The 16141-nt window shown below is 31.4% G+C and overlaps 2 protein-coding genes across 6 annotated transcripts; both read right to left on the reverse strand.

The window, feature by feature from the left end:
* Positions 1-440: 440 nt before the first annotated feature.
* On the reverse strand, positions 441-7551 carry LOC124819748 (putative amino-acid acetyltransferase NAGS2, chloroplastic). 5 transcript variants are annotated; one of them, XR_015783737.1, is made up of 11 exons: positions 7073-7550; positions 6574-6661; positions 6167-6375; positions 5408-5559; positions 4232-4640; positions 3758-3855; positions 2971-3082; positions 2697-2856; positions 1147-1256; positions 960-1032; positions 709-785 (listed from the first exon to the last, which is right to left on the reverse strand). XR_015783737.1 is itself a non-coding variant. In XM_047291318.2 (10 exons), exons 1-10 carry the CDS (start codon positions 7430-7432, stop codon positions 629-631), a joined length of 1818 nt encoding a protein of 605 aa, XP_047147274.1. In that variant the 5' UTR covers positions 7433-7547; the 3' UTR covers positions 441-628. The 5 variants fall into 5 exon arrangements, 2 of the variants coding, with proteins under 2 accessions (XP_047147274.1, XP_087960883.1); XM_047291318.2 differs by lacking the exon at positions 1147-1256 and having other exon boundaries at positions 441-785; positions 7073-7547; XR_015783738.1 differs by lacking the exons at positions 709-785; positions 1147-1256 and having other exon boundaries at positions 2697-2840.
* Positions 7552-13393: 5842 nt separating this feature from the next.
* WIH1 (cysteine-rich TM module stress tolerance protein) lies at positions 13394-14523 on the reverse strand. Its single transcript, XM_047291315.2, has 3 exons — positions 14247-14523; positions 13962-14115; positions 13394-13607 (listed from the first exon to the last, which is right to left on the reverse strand). Exons 1-3 carry the CDS (start codon positions 14299-14301, stop codon positions 13562-13564), a joined length of 255 nt encoding a protein of 84 aa, XP_047147271.1. The 5' UTR covers positions 14302-14523; the 3' UTR covers positions 13394-13561.
* Positions 14524-16141: the final 1618 nt, after the last annotated feature.

The following is a 16141-nucleotide window of genomic DNA, read 5'->3' on the forward strand; positions in this document are numbered from 1 at the left end:
TAATTATAATAAAGAACTTATGAAAAAAATAACAAAAAAGTACGTAAAAAATTATTTTGGTTATGAGGATGATTGCGCTGTGCTGAATGGCAATACTATAGTTTATACAACCATAAATTGTGTGCTTGCCTTCGGTTGATACCCCAGACTGCTATAATACTAATACAACAAACATGCACACTAAAACCCTTTCACTTTCAACAATGGATATTGCAGACCGAAAGCTGAGTCACAGACTTCCCATTTAGGTCAAGTCTCTAGTTTATAAACCTCCAAGAGTCCTTTGTTAGTAAAGTATTTGTTTAAATATTGAACTTTGTAAATCCTGCTTTATTTAATTACCTCTCTTCATTATTTCACCTGTGTTAATTTCCTTATCACAAGAAAAATCAGTTCATATATATGTAACATATAGCAAATCAATATTATTCAATAACTGATTTGCGAGAGAAAAAACTCTTAATTTGGAAATTAAATAACTATAAATAACACAAAACTGGGAGGTAGAAAACTTGTAATAGCTATTGATTTTCCAGAAAACATATAATTATGAGATTATTACCTACACTCTAAGAAAATGCCAAACGCTTTATCTAACTAACCTTTCCCCAGTGAACAAAAAGATATGCTAATGGGAAGAAAAATTGCTACCAAAAGTAATTCCACTCTTATTAGGTAGAAGCTTCTTCCTGTAATACTTGGACTTGCGGGATAGATTAATCTTTTTCCTTTTCTTCTCAGGAATAAAATCAATTGAACATTCTGAAAATCCACGTCTCACAAACCTGTTAACACATTATGAATCCATTGACTTTAGAAAAGCATTTATGGAGTTAACAAACCATATGCAGCATCCAAGAAAAGATAGAGCATGCAGTAAGTAACAATACACTGAAAGAAGAAAATGACGTGATTCTAGATAAATATATTGACATATGTTTGATGTCCAACGTACGTACCAATCTGCTGTACGAGTTGTAAGCAAGAAAAGCATTTCAAATCCAAGATATGATGCCTTCTTCTCTATATAATCTGTTACATTTGATCGTAACATTAAACAATACAGGCAAAACATGAGATAAATACTATTATGAACGAAAGCACCCAAAGATTATAATTAAACGGCAGCTCAAAAATATGGTTTACCATGCACTGCATAGACTTCACACTACACCCTAAAAGTAGTTTCTGAATGCAATCGGAAACAATTTTCCCCTTGAAATTATACGTTATGGTCTGATATTTGCAAACAATTTCTGATCCATGGAGAATTGCATAAGGAACTAGTCAGCCACTAAACATATACAAGAACCTACAAGCCTAGTAGGATTCACTACTTTTCAAAGACAAAATAGGAAAAGAATAACAAAAAAAGGAAGAGGAGTGTGGTTTTATGCTTTTAGATCGAATACCCGTAGTAAGGAATATCAAGATGAATGAGTTGACGTTTGCTATTATAACAAATGAACTTCCCAAAACTTAATGCTTTCAAAATTAAATTAGCGATTGAAATGGCAAAGTGAGAAATTTAAGGTTAAACCATGGTTTAATATGTCTACGCTTATAAACGTATGTAAGTAGCAACATGTTAGACAAATACAATGCACATCAGTGCATAAATATCTAAAAAAAGTGAGTTATGTTACTTAAATTAACCATGAACTATATGAAAGTATTAAAAACTTCATCTAAATTTATAACACTTTAAATTGATTAATTGATTGATTCAACGGTAAGTATAACTCCATGTTCAATTTGTTTTAACAGTTTAACTTAGAAAACAACATAAATTACATGTGCATCAAAAATAAAAGCCAAACTTGGCATAGTAGTTCGAGAGGTACTTAAAGAGTGTTGGTTTGAAGTAATCCTATGTCCTCTCTAAAAGTTTCAGGCTATCATCACATAATATATAATATAGACTTGGACAGGTTGAACCTGTTCAAGATTAACCATAAACAGTATGGACAGTTCGGTACCAATTCACGTGTCAGTAGCTTGGTATCAGAAAGACAGTTTCAGGTACCGTAACCAACCACAGGTCGAAGTATGAATCTTCATTTCCTGTCTTTTGGTTTCATCACAATAATATTAACCTAGGACTGATTGAACCTGTTAAACCATGTTGCATGGTCTTGACAGTTCAGTATAGGCCCATTCGGTCAGTGACATTTTTAGAATGTCAGTTTAAAAGGTTTAATCAGACCAGTTTACATTTAACTTGGTCGAGTGGTCAGGCTGGGACTCTGGGTTTAAAACTGTGGTGCTGAAATATGAGAGCAAAAGTAGTGTACACTAGAAGTACAAAAACAACGGGATCCTTTCTATGTATCAGAAAATAAAAGGCATTGAAAACTTTGAAAGAGTCCTTAAATCATTAATAATTTATACTATGTTGGGAACTTCTGTAGAACCACAGTAAATGAATGGAAGATTGAAATGAAAGGTAAAAACTTGACGACCCTAAAGGAACGAATTGATAAGAGAAGCAAAAGGGAACAGTAGTCATAATTCAAAGTTTCAAACTTTTTTTATTAATGTTAACCCATGAAAAAAACCAGATACAAGCCAGAATAAACAATAATAAAATCGCCATGGAATTTCAAGATATTACAAAATAGTGAATCACTTGACTGGTTCTCTATCAATTAAGAACAAGAATGTCAGTCCACAGAGGCAATACTAGCATATCATACCGAGTAATTTGTCTCCCTGTCCTTGGCCTCTACAATCAGGGGATACTGCAATTGCAGCAACCTCTCCACACTTCTCTTCAAAGAAAGGAAAAAGTGCAGCGCAAGCAATTATTTGACCTTCTCTTTCCACAACAATGAAGGACCCTAACGATTGAAGCAGCTATAAACAGACAATGGTCAAAATGTAGGGGACTACTTAAGGAAAGCCCCATTGACGATTATAATGTGGCCTCTACAATAGCTATGAAGAAGATATCAAGCAAAGTGAGCGAACCTCTTCATCAGTCCGCATAACTAATATGCCAGACTCCTGTAAAGGCTGGATAAGTTGTTTAATTCCAGAAATATCTGTTCCTTGAGCCATCCGGGTGCCTTCATAAAGGTCACTGCAAAATTAATTGAAGGCAAGCAAATGAAGATTAAAAAGCTTTAAGAAAACATAACTAGATAAAGGTCACTGCAAAAATTAATTGAAGGCAAGCAAATGAAGATTAAAAAGCTTTAAGAAAACATAACTAGATAAAGAAGAAAAAAGACCTCAATCATCTATAACACCTTCGGCAATCTGCCACATAGTTTATGCTAGTAGGCAATAGCAGAAATGGTTATCCCATGAACATCATTTTGGCATTAATTAATTTTTGGGGTTTGAAAATAAAGGCAGGCAAAAATTTCTTTCAAGGGTGCAGTATATGGGCATGGAATGGTTGAATTTAACCAGTTTACTCTCTTTATAACTAATATATTTCGACTAATTCATCTATCCTTAAAATGTAAAACAGGAGAATGATCATAGACAACTACAAAAAAGTTTGCTTCTCAATGGTATAACCAATGCGATGTGGTGACTCTAGCAGAAAATCCACAGGAATGCAAACTAAAATTATGATTTATTAACATCAATAACTGAAAATAATCAAGAAACGTAACAGTTTAGTTCATCGAATGAAGGATACAACCTACCATAGTACTGTAACTATCACCAATTAGTTACCAAGTAATAGAGAAAATATCATAACAATAAGAAGAAAATAATCCAGAGATAAACAAAATTTGCCTACCTAGCCACCATTGTCCCCATCCCATCTCTCTTGAACAATTCCAACAATAGAACTCCACTAATAGTGCCATCCAACAAATGAACTCTTTGAACACCGCCCTGACAGACAGAAGTTATATTTAGCAATATATTAACTGGGATTTCAAGCACTGCCATCTTATTTGAAAAAACAGCTTCTCAAGGAATTTCAGTATGATAATGAAGTGATAGGAAAAATAACTGGAAAAAACAGGTAGTTTATAAAAAAAAAATAGTTACATTGAGGTGTCCATATTTATAAAAATCAGTCACTTGACAAGTTTTTTAAAACTATTTGGTTTGCAAAAAATAATGAAACAAACCTGTCTGCCATAATTGAACAGAACAAGATGCAATGAAAATAAAAACTTTAGACTTTCAGTGACTGAAGATACTAAAGCACAATGTAGACCTAAATAACCAATGGCATGAAGGAAAAGTTGAATCATCAACTTACTCTGCAAACGAAAGCTGCTGCAGCTAGCTCTGACAGGTAACCACTCGTCCGACTTAGGGACTCCTGACCTCCTATAGCAAAACCCTGCTCCCCAGACCAAAGGCCATTCCCACTGTCAAAACCAACGCCATTATGGAAGGTTGCAATATGAAGTCCTGAAAACGGATTTCCATTCCGCGGATCCCCATTAAATTTATTAAGTGTGTTGAAACTTTCTTCCGCAACAGCTTTGACATAGTTAGCAGCTGTTTCACTTTGTTCAACCCGTTTACGGATTAGCATGTCTGCCTCTTGAAGAGTCAAGAAGCGAATAAGGTGTCCACTTTCATCCAGGATCGGACCATCCATAATGCATATAAGCTTGTCTGCTCCTATTGCCAACGCACAAGCTGTTGCAACTTCATAGGTACTGTGGAAAACAAATCATCAGTGTCCAGTGTTCAAGCATTTCCTTTTATCTGCTGGATCACGTCCAAGTACTATATAGCAACATTCAAAAGAACAATAAATCGAACACATTGATACAAGGGTAAATCTGATTCACAAACAAAATAGTTAGCAAAAACCTGTATTATTTCCTCAGTATTTTGTTTTCACATTCCACAAGGTGTCAAGTTCTATAATAAACTATTTTGCGTACTGAATAACTGTGAAACTTTGTAAATGTATTTTTTATTGTTTTTTCAAAAAACTAACTTTCTATGATTTTATTTTAACACATTCTGCATGAAGCTGTTTCTTCCCATCTATGTCTAACTCCAACCTTTAAAATCTAGCCCTGAAAAAAAAAAATATCAGTATTCTCCAAGGTATTGATATAAGAAACATAACTGATGATAGACAGTAAGCTTCTTCAATGATGGTTTTTTAGGAATGGTAAAATCTAGAAAGCCGTACTCACTTGAGAGCAGAGGCTGAACAACAACTAGAACCTTTGACCTAGTCACGAGGCAACAGCCTCCCGGTTGGTCCATGGCTAACCTCCCAATTGAAAATATGAACAACATAAAATATTGAGGCTTTCTACAATAGTCAAATAATAATAGAGCATGAGGGAAAAATATAGCAGATTAAAAATACAAAATTACAAACATTGTATAACAGAATATACATGTCACGAAGCAATCAAGAATGACCAGGTTGTAAAAAGGAATTATCAGAGGTTCTAAAGCATACTTGCAATCTAATACTTCTCCAGAGCTGGAGTAACCCAAGTTGCTTAAAATAACAATGCAGTTGCCATCAAGCCTCTCACGCATGCGAGAAACGTCTACTTTTTTAACCTCCCCAGTTGACCCAAAATCAACTCCTTTGACAACCCCTCTTCTCTGCCAAACAAAATGTTTAAAAGGACTTGCTCTAAAACAGTGACAGAAGCAGAAAACAGAATAACAAAAGCCTAATTCCTAATTTGGTCCTATAATTTCATTCGAATTTTCAAAAAGACCCCTAGTTGTTGGTTTTTCTAATTTAGTAATTTATTTTTTTAAAAACATCAAATTTAGTCCTTTAGTTTTTTAAAAACATCAAATTTATTCCTTTAGTATTTTAAAGACATCCCATTTGGTCATTTTGATTGCTCGCTGGTCCTTTAATTTTCAACCAACCATATGCTAATCTTCTTCTCAATCCACCAAGATCTTAGGTTTATTCTTTTTAAATCACCATTCATGGTCAAGCAGGAAACTAACAAGCTGCTAAATTGGAAAAATGACCAAATTTGATGTTTTTAAAAAACTAAAGGACTAAATTGGAAAAACTAATAACTAGGGGTCTTTTTTAAAATTCGAATGAAATTAGAAGATTAGGAATTGAGCCAAAAAAAAGGGGGGATAACATTGGGATCTCATTGATACCGCAACAACAGAACAAAGGAATTAAAAGAAACCATGTTCTCCAAATAATATGAAGAAAATTGAATCACAGAATTCAAACCTTGGCTGCAAGAAAGTTTCCACTTGCAACACTGACACCAACTTCATGCAAACGGCTATTGTCACCATGTCGACGAATATTGCAAATGGAGGGTCCAGGAGAAAGCTTCGCTTCAATCATCAATCTTATTCTCCCAGCTGCTTCCATTGCAGCTGCTAGAGACTCATCATCAGTTACCCTATATGGACCAACATACTTAGGTTCTCTCCCTACAAAATAGCAACATCACTAATCAATGCTCATTCACACCAGCTGAAATTTCAATTCTCTCTAGTGGGGTTGTCATGTATCAATCAACATAAGATCATAAAAAATAGTCACTTTCACTACATTAAGAAAACTAGCCACCAGCACCCATTCATATTCATATCATGGCTTCATTTCCCTGTGACGCAAGTATGACTCACCTCTCTCACGCAAAAGATTGTCAATTTGCATATGGGTCCCCGGAACAAGAACAAACCGGATTCCCAGGTGATGAAGAAAGGCTATATCCTGCACGCACATTACGGAGCTAAGTATGAGATTAATCTAGAAAATATTTCCTTCTTAAGAAAATTAATTAATTCAACAATTTTATATATAATTAAGTTCTTGAAAGGAAATTTGCATCATCCTACCCAGGATTATTTGCCTAAGAGAAATTATCACACGATCCAGGACCATCATAGTCTCAACTAATCTCTCCATCACACCACCCTTTATTAATTCTTTTTCATACATAGAAACATTGAAGTATGAGTCACACAAACTGATTAAGATCATAAACACATTTTGATCCCAGACTATGCAATATTTCTCTCTCATATAATACCTGCGAGGATACATTCCAAAAAACAATTTGATACATTTATCTGTGTCTGAAAGAACCAGTAAAATAAAAAGAAATGAAATATTTGGAGGTACCTTGAGAATGGGATCCAAGTAACGACTAGCAACAATTTCACCGGAAACGATGACAACGAAGGTCGCACCACGGTGGACCCTCAAGTACGGCCACGTCTCACGGAACCAACGCACGAATTGCCTATCGTCCATGGAGCTGCTGTAACCCTCCTCCTCCGCCACGCTTCCGATCAGTTCCTCGCTGAACACGTTGCAGCGCTCGCATGTAGAGGTTGGGACTCTGGTAAAAAATAAGGGGTTGTTTGGCTTCGATTTTGGGGAGCGAGGGCGTAAACTGAGTAGCTGTTGTGGGTGGAAATTGAATTTGTGGGATGAAAATTTGGGAAGGTTTGGAAGGGATGTGGAAGACAAAGCCGCCATGGGACTCTTGAATTGCGACACAACTGAAGAGAAATCCGAAGGCTCTGTCTCATCAGCTACTAACTGTGTTGGATGGATACTCAACACAGATTTGTAGCATCATCATAGTGACGCCTCTTTATTTTATTGGATCAACAATTTTCATACAACTATTAATGCGGCAGGTTGAAAAAAATATTTAGTTGTCTCATTATAACTAAAATCTACTTTCAAATAAAGGTAACTAGAAGCCTATTAATTATTTACCAATCACATCAAAATTTAAAATAAAAGAATAAAAATTTATATAAAATTTATGATAAAATTTAGACTTAAATATTCTTTGCTCTTTATTTTTACGAAGGATTTATTTTTTTCGAATGTTTAATTATTCATGTGAGATTTATTTTTTTTAATGTTTAATTAACTCTTAATCTTTGTAATTTATATTCATTTTAATCCTTTTTCATAACTTTATCTAAGTACTTAATGAAAAACTGTATACTTGAACACTGAATGACATGTCATTTTTGTCATGTATAACCATGGAATTAATTTGATTATTTAGGTTTTAAAAAAAAACTTGTGTGTGAAATTTAGAAGGTTCATGGAAATTGAATGCAAGATTATCATGGTATGTTACATTTGGTTCATTTTTCCATTGAAATTCGAAGGATTGATCATCGCATAGGTTAGGTTTGTATTCTTAATCAATGGTTGGTTTTTTGTTGTAAGGTTTAAGATTTTTGTCGCATTATGTTGGTTTTCCATTTTGGTTCAGTGATGTTTTGAACAATCCAGTAAAATGTTATTTTTCGTGTCAGTGGGTAATGTTTTGTTGTGTAAGATTTTATAATTGCTTGTGAGTGGGTGGTTGTCGGTTCTTGGTTTAAGGATCCTCTTTAATTTAAGCTTTTGAGTGGTCACATGCAATTAAAGTATGATTTTGATTTATATTGGGATGTGTGACAAATTTAGATATGTGATCCACCACGGTTCGCGTAAAAATGTACGTATTGGTTCGCGTAATCATACTCGTAAAATACCAAAGGGAATTATTCATGTTCAAGCTAGTTTCAACAATACTATTGTGACTATTACAGATGTACGAGGTCGGGTGATTTCTTGGTCCTCCGCCGGTACTTGCGGATTCAAGGGTACACGAAGGGGAACACCTTTTGCCGCTCAAACTGCAGCAGGAAATGCTATTCGAACAGTATCGGATCAAGGCATGCAACGAGCAGAAATCATGATAAAAGGGCCTGGCCTCGGAAGAGATGCAGCATTAAGAGCTATTCGTAGAAGTGGTATACTATTAAATTTTATACGAGATGTAACTCCTATGCCACATAATGGATAGCAATGGTATGGTCAATCATTGTAGGTATAATGGTAGATGCTCTGGACCAAGTTAATATTATATCTTTTTCCGCTTTTGTGTTAAGCTTATTTATTTTTTCTTAATAAATAATTCGCTACAAAAGGATTTTTTTTAGTGAACGCGTCACAGGACCTTGGCAAAGGATGTACCATTTAAATATTTCATACAAAAATATATTTCAATAATTTAATATTTTTAGGATAAAATTTTAGTTAAATGCAAAAGAAAAATTTATATTTTCTTTCTTATATTTCATTAACAGACTTAATATTTTATTTTTGCTTGTAAGTATTTGGGTTCATTCTTTTGTTTATTTTTATTGATTTTATTTGTGACACGTTTCTTTTGAGAATCAAATTAAGTTATTAGGATGAATTTGATTAGTACGTATGATTGATTAAAATTGAATGATTGATTCATGCTCGAGAAATTTTTGTTGGTTTGTGATTGATTGAGGAAAGTTAGAATCTAAGGAATTTAGCATAAAATCAGATGTTGAGAATGACCAAAAGCACAGAAGTCATTCCTAGCGTAGTTACTTTAAGTTTCTTTTCTTACGTTTCTGGTTCTAAAAATACTTCCCAGTACAACAGAACCTTTAAGAAGATCAATACTTCCGTATAATCAAGATTAAGTCAAGAAAAGAACAAGAACAGAAACATATATTGCACAGAAAATTTACATTAATAATTCGTCATACAACCAATTCCAATGAACAGAAAATTTAGCCTATCCTAGACATCTCAAACGTACTCTTTACAGCAATTCCTTGCAGAAAGTGAAGTCTTGATATCTTGACAGGTCTCCTGATCATCTTCTGAATTCTCCAGTATTTTTCTGGTTATTTTCATGTGTCAGAAGATGGTTTTTGCCTTTCTGTCACGTCTTTTAAAACCAAAAACTTTCTTAATTCGCACAGCGCACAAGTGTGTGTGCGCTATGCGAATTTCGTGTAACCGCTGCCTCTCAACTGATGTTATTCGGTACAAGTTCAAATGTTTTAAAATTGTTTTGAACCAATGCATTAAGAGAGAACTACCAATTTGAGTAATGGAACATGTTTAAGTTCCCTCAGAATCACAAAAATGTCTTTGTTGTCATATGATACAATGTTGAACGATATCAAATTTTGCATTGAGCGTCAGGTTACACTGTAAGTTTGAGAGCATTTTTGCTTCAAAGTGTTAAGTGTCGGGCCGTGCCGATAAACACCAGTTTTACAAATGGTTTAATTCTTAGTGGTGACAAGGTACCATTAAATGCCACTTTTTGCAAGGATGACGTTAAGCGTCAATTTGTATGTTAATCTTATTTTTCTTCTTTGATTATTTGAGATAAATATACGATGAAACCAATGTATATTTATGATGTTGATTATTATTAATTAAGGTGAAAATATGGGTGTGTAGATGCGGTGTCAAATAGCTTTCTGTTAATCAAACACAATCCTATTTATAAGGGAAGACATGATGTATTCTGAGATGACACGGAACATACGAACATCATGAATTTATTTTAATAACAAAATATAACACGAATCAAAACCTACTTAAAATAATCTTTTTATACTTCTACGTGAATCTCGCTTTTGATAACAGAAAATGTAAATATTTTTTATAAAATTATCAAGAATAACATGAGTTAGAAGTAAGGAAGAATAATGTTGATTGGAGTTATAATAATCAAATTCTAATAAAAAATACATCATAAAATAAATAACTATAACAGTATTTACATTAATTTTTTTATAAGTCATTAGTATTCTATATTTTCTTTTTCAATTTCCTCATATCTGCATGTCCTCTTAACTTCATAGCCTTTACATATCATATATTGAATATTTCTTAACTTCAACATATATTGAGTTTTTGTATTTTGTTGAAACATTTTAACGACAGTCTTTTATTTCTTTTGTAAATTTCCTTTTACCAAGGTTAAGTTACAGTGGAACTAGCACGCAACTTAAAGTGCTTGAGGTCCTGTTGTCCGCTGTCCCAACTTTAATGTTTGTACATGTTTGAAAAGATTTAAAAATAAAATTTAAATAATTTAATAAATATATAGATAAAAAATATTTTAATGCATAAAATTATTAGTTATAATTTTATTTTATAATTTAAATTAATATAAATAAAATATAATTAATTATTATTATAATTATAATTATTATTATATTTATAATAATTATTATTATTAACTCTTTTTTTAATATTTTTATTTTACAATTGATAATATTATTATTAATTTATGGAGAATTTTAAATAAAAGTAAAAGATATTCACATTTCTCCATGAATCAAGCTTGAGGATGGTGACATTGTAAATATTGACGTCTCTGTGTACTATAAAGGTGTTCATGGGAAGTTGATTAGCTTATATATGTTTCACAGTTTCTCATGGGAAGTTGATTAGCTTATATATGTTTCACAGTTTCCCTTTTAAAGTTCATAAATCAATAACTGGTTAATTTTGTGGGTTATTGTGCAGTTGATATCAATACTTTGATATATTAGAAAGATTTTTTAAGTTTTTTAATAGAACTAAAACTATTGATGAAATTGGTGAAAAAGTAAAAACAAATCTTATCTTAACAATTTTATTTTTTCTAAAATATTTATATTAAATCTCAAAAATTCATAAAAAATATTTTTTAACAATTAAATATTGTCTAATTAAATTATAAATTCATAAAATCAATACATAAACTTAAATATAATTATTTAAATTAATAAAATAATTATATAAGTAATATAATAATTTTTTTATGTAAAATATTAAACATAAATTGAATATCAGACATAAAATCGAAACATCAAATATCCACATTCTGTGTATAGGTATATTTATGTATAATGAAAACATTCAATATATTGAATTCTCATATTCGATATATAAGTTGTTTTTTATTCTAAAATAATTTTATTAATTTTATTAATTTTAATAAATTCATATAATTAAATTTATATTAACTAAAAATTATATAATTACATTATAAACTCATGCATAAATTTAAAAATAATTATAAATTAATATAAAAATAATTAAATAAATAAGAAATATAATTTAAATATAGATAAAACATTAATCGGATGTGAAAATTTGAAAAAATTTACATTGGATGTCCACATTTGATTTATCGATCTCAATAATCGATGTTCTTATTTTTTGATTTTCATATTCGATCATGTTTGTTGTCTTCTGTATCTCAACAAAAACACCAAAAAAAGCACTCGAAACACCACCACAAAACATCCCAAGTGTATCAGAATTGTACCATTGCAAAGTTTGTTCGAACTACCATCCAAGCTGGAGTGAAACACTAACAACTCATCTCAAATATTTTTAATTCGGAAGACCACACTCATTCACAAAAATAACAATTGATATAAGCTGAAAAAGAAAAACCTCAACCAAAATAAATCAAATGGAATGGAGAGAAAAAAATATTAAGAAAGAGAAAAGATTATGAAAGGTGCAATTCAAATGAGATACTGAAATGTATGATTTCTTAATACAAATTAAAGAGGATACACAGGTGCATGTTTGGTGACAGGAGAAAATGAAAAAATAATTAATAAACATGAAATTAATAAATAATCACCTAATTAATTAAGAGTATTTTAAAAAATTAAAAGATAACAATTGATATAAGCTAAAAAAGGAAAAGTTCAACCAAAATAAATCAAATAGAATGAGAGAAAAAAATATTAAGAAGGAGAAAAGATTATGAGAGTACAATTCAAATGGAATACTGAAGTGTATGATTTCTTAATACAAATGAAAAAGAATACAAAGGTGCATGTTTCGTTGAGAAAATAAAAAAATAATTAATAAATAATTATCTAATTAGTTAAGAGTATTTTAAAAAATTAGAAGTACAATATGAAAAGCTTAGAAGTGCATAATGAAACATCCTTAATGCTTCCACATGTTTGTTTGGATTCAAAAACAAAAAGAATGAATAAATAAATTGGAGAAGATGATGAGAGAAAAGTAAAGTTATTATTGAAGGGTTATAAACTTAAAGATTTTTTTAAATAATTTAATAAATATATAGATAATATTTTAATGCATAAAATTGTTAGATTATAATTTTATTTTATAATTTAAATTAATAGAAATAAAATATAATTAATTATTATTATTATTAACTTTTTTTTAATATTTTTTATTTTAAAATTAATATTATTAATAATAATTTATGGAAAATTTTAAATAAAAGTAAAAGGTATTCACATTTCCTTTTAAAGTTCATAAATCAAGCTTGAGATGTTGACATTGTAAATATTGATGTCTCTGTGTACTATAAAGGTGTTCATGGTAAGTTGATTAGCTTATATAGACTTCACAGTTTCTCTTTTAAAGTTCATAAATCAATAAGTGGTTAATTTTGTGGGTAATTGTGCAGTTGATATCAATGAAACATACTTTGATCTATTAGAAAGATTTGTTAAGTTTTTTAATAGAACTAAAACGATAAATGAAATTGAAATATATTACTTTTTTATGCTGTTCATGAGATTTGGTGAAAAAGTAAAACAAATCTTATCTGTTATAAGATACAAAGTTGTTTAATTCATACTAGTAGATAAGAAAAATGCATCAGAGAAAGATAATGATAACTATGCTAAGAATGAATCCGTAACACATGTAAATACAGTAATCATCGACACCAATCTAATATTAAATTAACAGAACATATATAAACCAGAATTCAGAATATGCCTCCCACAATGGCACCGCATCAGCAACCAATCACGTCTTCAGGACCTAAAAGCAAGCATCAAGTAAACAGCAACAGCAGAGTGCGGCCAAACTGCAACAGAAGACAATGTCAGCTTGTGTCAATTTTTTCCAATTCACGGGTATCAATACTAGATAGAACAAAAGTTAACAAAAAAAATTTCGAAACAAACAAAAGAATCACGATTTATTAGAATCTTTGACTCCTATCTCCAGATTCATCAAACAAATACAAACCCATCACACAAGTTTAAATTAATTTCAGTCCAACCTATAGGCTAAAATCTAAAAACCTAATTAAATTCCTAGATGATCTCCGGCCCAGTGTGAAATTTGTGTTTTTCTCAACAAGGATCTTGATAAAGCAAAAGAGAAAAGAAACAGCAGCGCCAACACATAATAGCTGGAAAGAGAAAGAGATGCATACCATCCTTCAAGAAAACCAGTTTCTTGCCTGGGAGGAGGTTGTTGGTACTGAGGAGCATAGCCTTGTGGAGGGTAGCCTGGTGGAGGGTAGCCTGCAGGAGGGTAACCTTGAGCTGGGTAGCCTGGTGGGGGATAAGGATCCTTTCCTGGATACCCTGTTGAGTTAAAAAGTATTGACAGATCACAACATAAAAACAATTGAATAATTGAAGAATACCCAGTGGGTTTGAAGAGAAAGAAGAAAATATGGTTTAAGTAAGAAGCATTGAAATAGATAGATGAATACCTTGTGGGGGAGGAACCCCAACTGGAGGCTGTTGCTGGTGATCGTAGTAGCTCATGTTGATGAGTGTTTTTGAAGATGAGACTTGATGGAAACGAACCAAGGAGAGTGAATAGTTTGCTATGCGGGGAAGAGAAAAAGCTTATTGTGTTGTATATAAAGAGAATTCAACGGCGGTGAGAGGGTTGAGGAAGTTTCTTGTTTCTTTCGCTGAACTGAACCGACTAAGGAAAAAACCATAAATATTTGAAACAAATCTTTTCTATCAAGACAACCTACATAATATTCCCGTTGAGTGACGCTGTTTTTCCACTATGTCCTGCCTCCTTTTTTAAAGTACCTTTCAAATTTTTCCGTTAACTTTTTGACCCTTTCCTTCTCTGTCTCTTCTCATCCCTCAACACTCAGTTATTATTTAACATAAAGATTCGAATCAACCCACCACAACACTGTTATCTTTAATTTCTTATAAAACAGGCTCTTTATTATTTTGAAAAGTGTACAAGTATTTATTTAATGAGAAATCATATATAATCATTGAAAAAGTGAATAAGAAAGAATTTATGTTTCATTTTATTTTATTATAATAACGAGAAACTTGCAGAATATGTGGTTGGAAACGTATTATATGAATTATATATGATAGAAGAATATATGTGATTTTATGTATCTATTATTATGATTAATTGTTTAATGAGTAAAGTCAGTTGTTAAAACGACTAATAGAGTTGTAATAAGAATGTTTTTCCTGTTGTAAGCGGAACTTACTAGAGGTTTGTTTGTGAAAGACTCTGTGGGATAAAGTTTGGTAAAACTGTAAGAAATTATACTATTTTTAAGCGTAGTCTTATATTAGTCTTAAATTCTTTATTTTAAAATAAGAAATAAAGGTAGGGAAAATAAAATAAAACTGGAAAAAGTTACAAAAATCAATGTAAATAGTACTCAATAAGTATTGACAGAGCCAACTGAAAAACAATTAATATTAACAGAGCCACATGAAAAAATAAAATACAAGGACAGAATAAATAAGGCATTATATTTCTGTAGAGAGTGTTAAACCAATCATAATTTGTTACAGAAAAGTTTTAAATTTATCTGAACAAGTTTTCTATCAACATTTTTTAGTAAAAAAAATAAACTCAAGAAACTTTTCTATAAATTAAAATTTCACTTACACGTAAATTAGAAATATTTTTTTTAAAAAAACTATGAAAGAAGTTCTACGAAATATTTTATAAATAAATTAATTTCAACATGTCAAACATTTTTACGTTAGAAAAAGTTAAAGTCAACCTCTACCCACACAATATGAGAAAATTTAATTATCATCATTTTATTTGTAAAACATCAGAGATTAAATGTTTATTTAAAAAAGTTTTTAATTTTTATTTCTTAACTTCAAAGAGACTATAACAAAGTTAAATCCATTTTAAAAATATAAGATAAAGAACAAAATCATTTAAATTTATAAAAATATGATAAAATATTACATATGTCAATATGACTCTAACATCATCTAAAAATAAAAAAGTTGAACCATATATAAAAATGAGACTCATAATTTAATTATTTTAAGATTTATGCACTAGTAAAAAAACGGTCTTAGAACGCGTCTAATATGCCTCGGTTTTGGAAGACCCGGTGCCTATACACGATACTACCTCGGTTATGAACAAAACCGAGGCATAAAACCCTCTGCAACTCACCTGCTGTTGTTGCTGATCTCTGCTGCTGTCTGGAGTCAGACTGACCAAGGGATACCGCCTCGGTCTTTTGCAGAACCGGTGTCTAAAGTGTATATGCTTCGGTCTACATGGAAATCGAGGCATAAAAGTCTCTGATACGACCTCGGTTAGTTTGGAGCCGGTGCGGAAATGCGATACGACCTCGGTTGT

Source organism: Vigna umbellata, chromosome 1 (assembly GCF_029865625.1).
Source record: "Vigna umbellata cultivar VRB3 chromosome 1, Vumbellata_1.0, whole genome shotgun sequence".
In the NCBI taxonomy this organism is placed as follows: Eukaryota; Viridiplantae; Streptophyta; class Magnoliopsida; order Fabales; family Fabaceae; genus Vigna; species Vigna umbellata.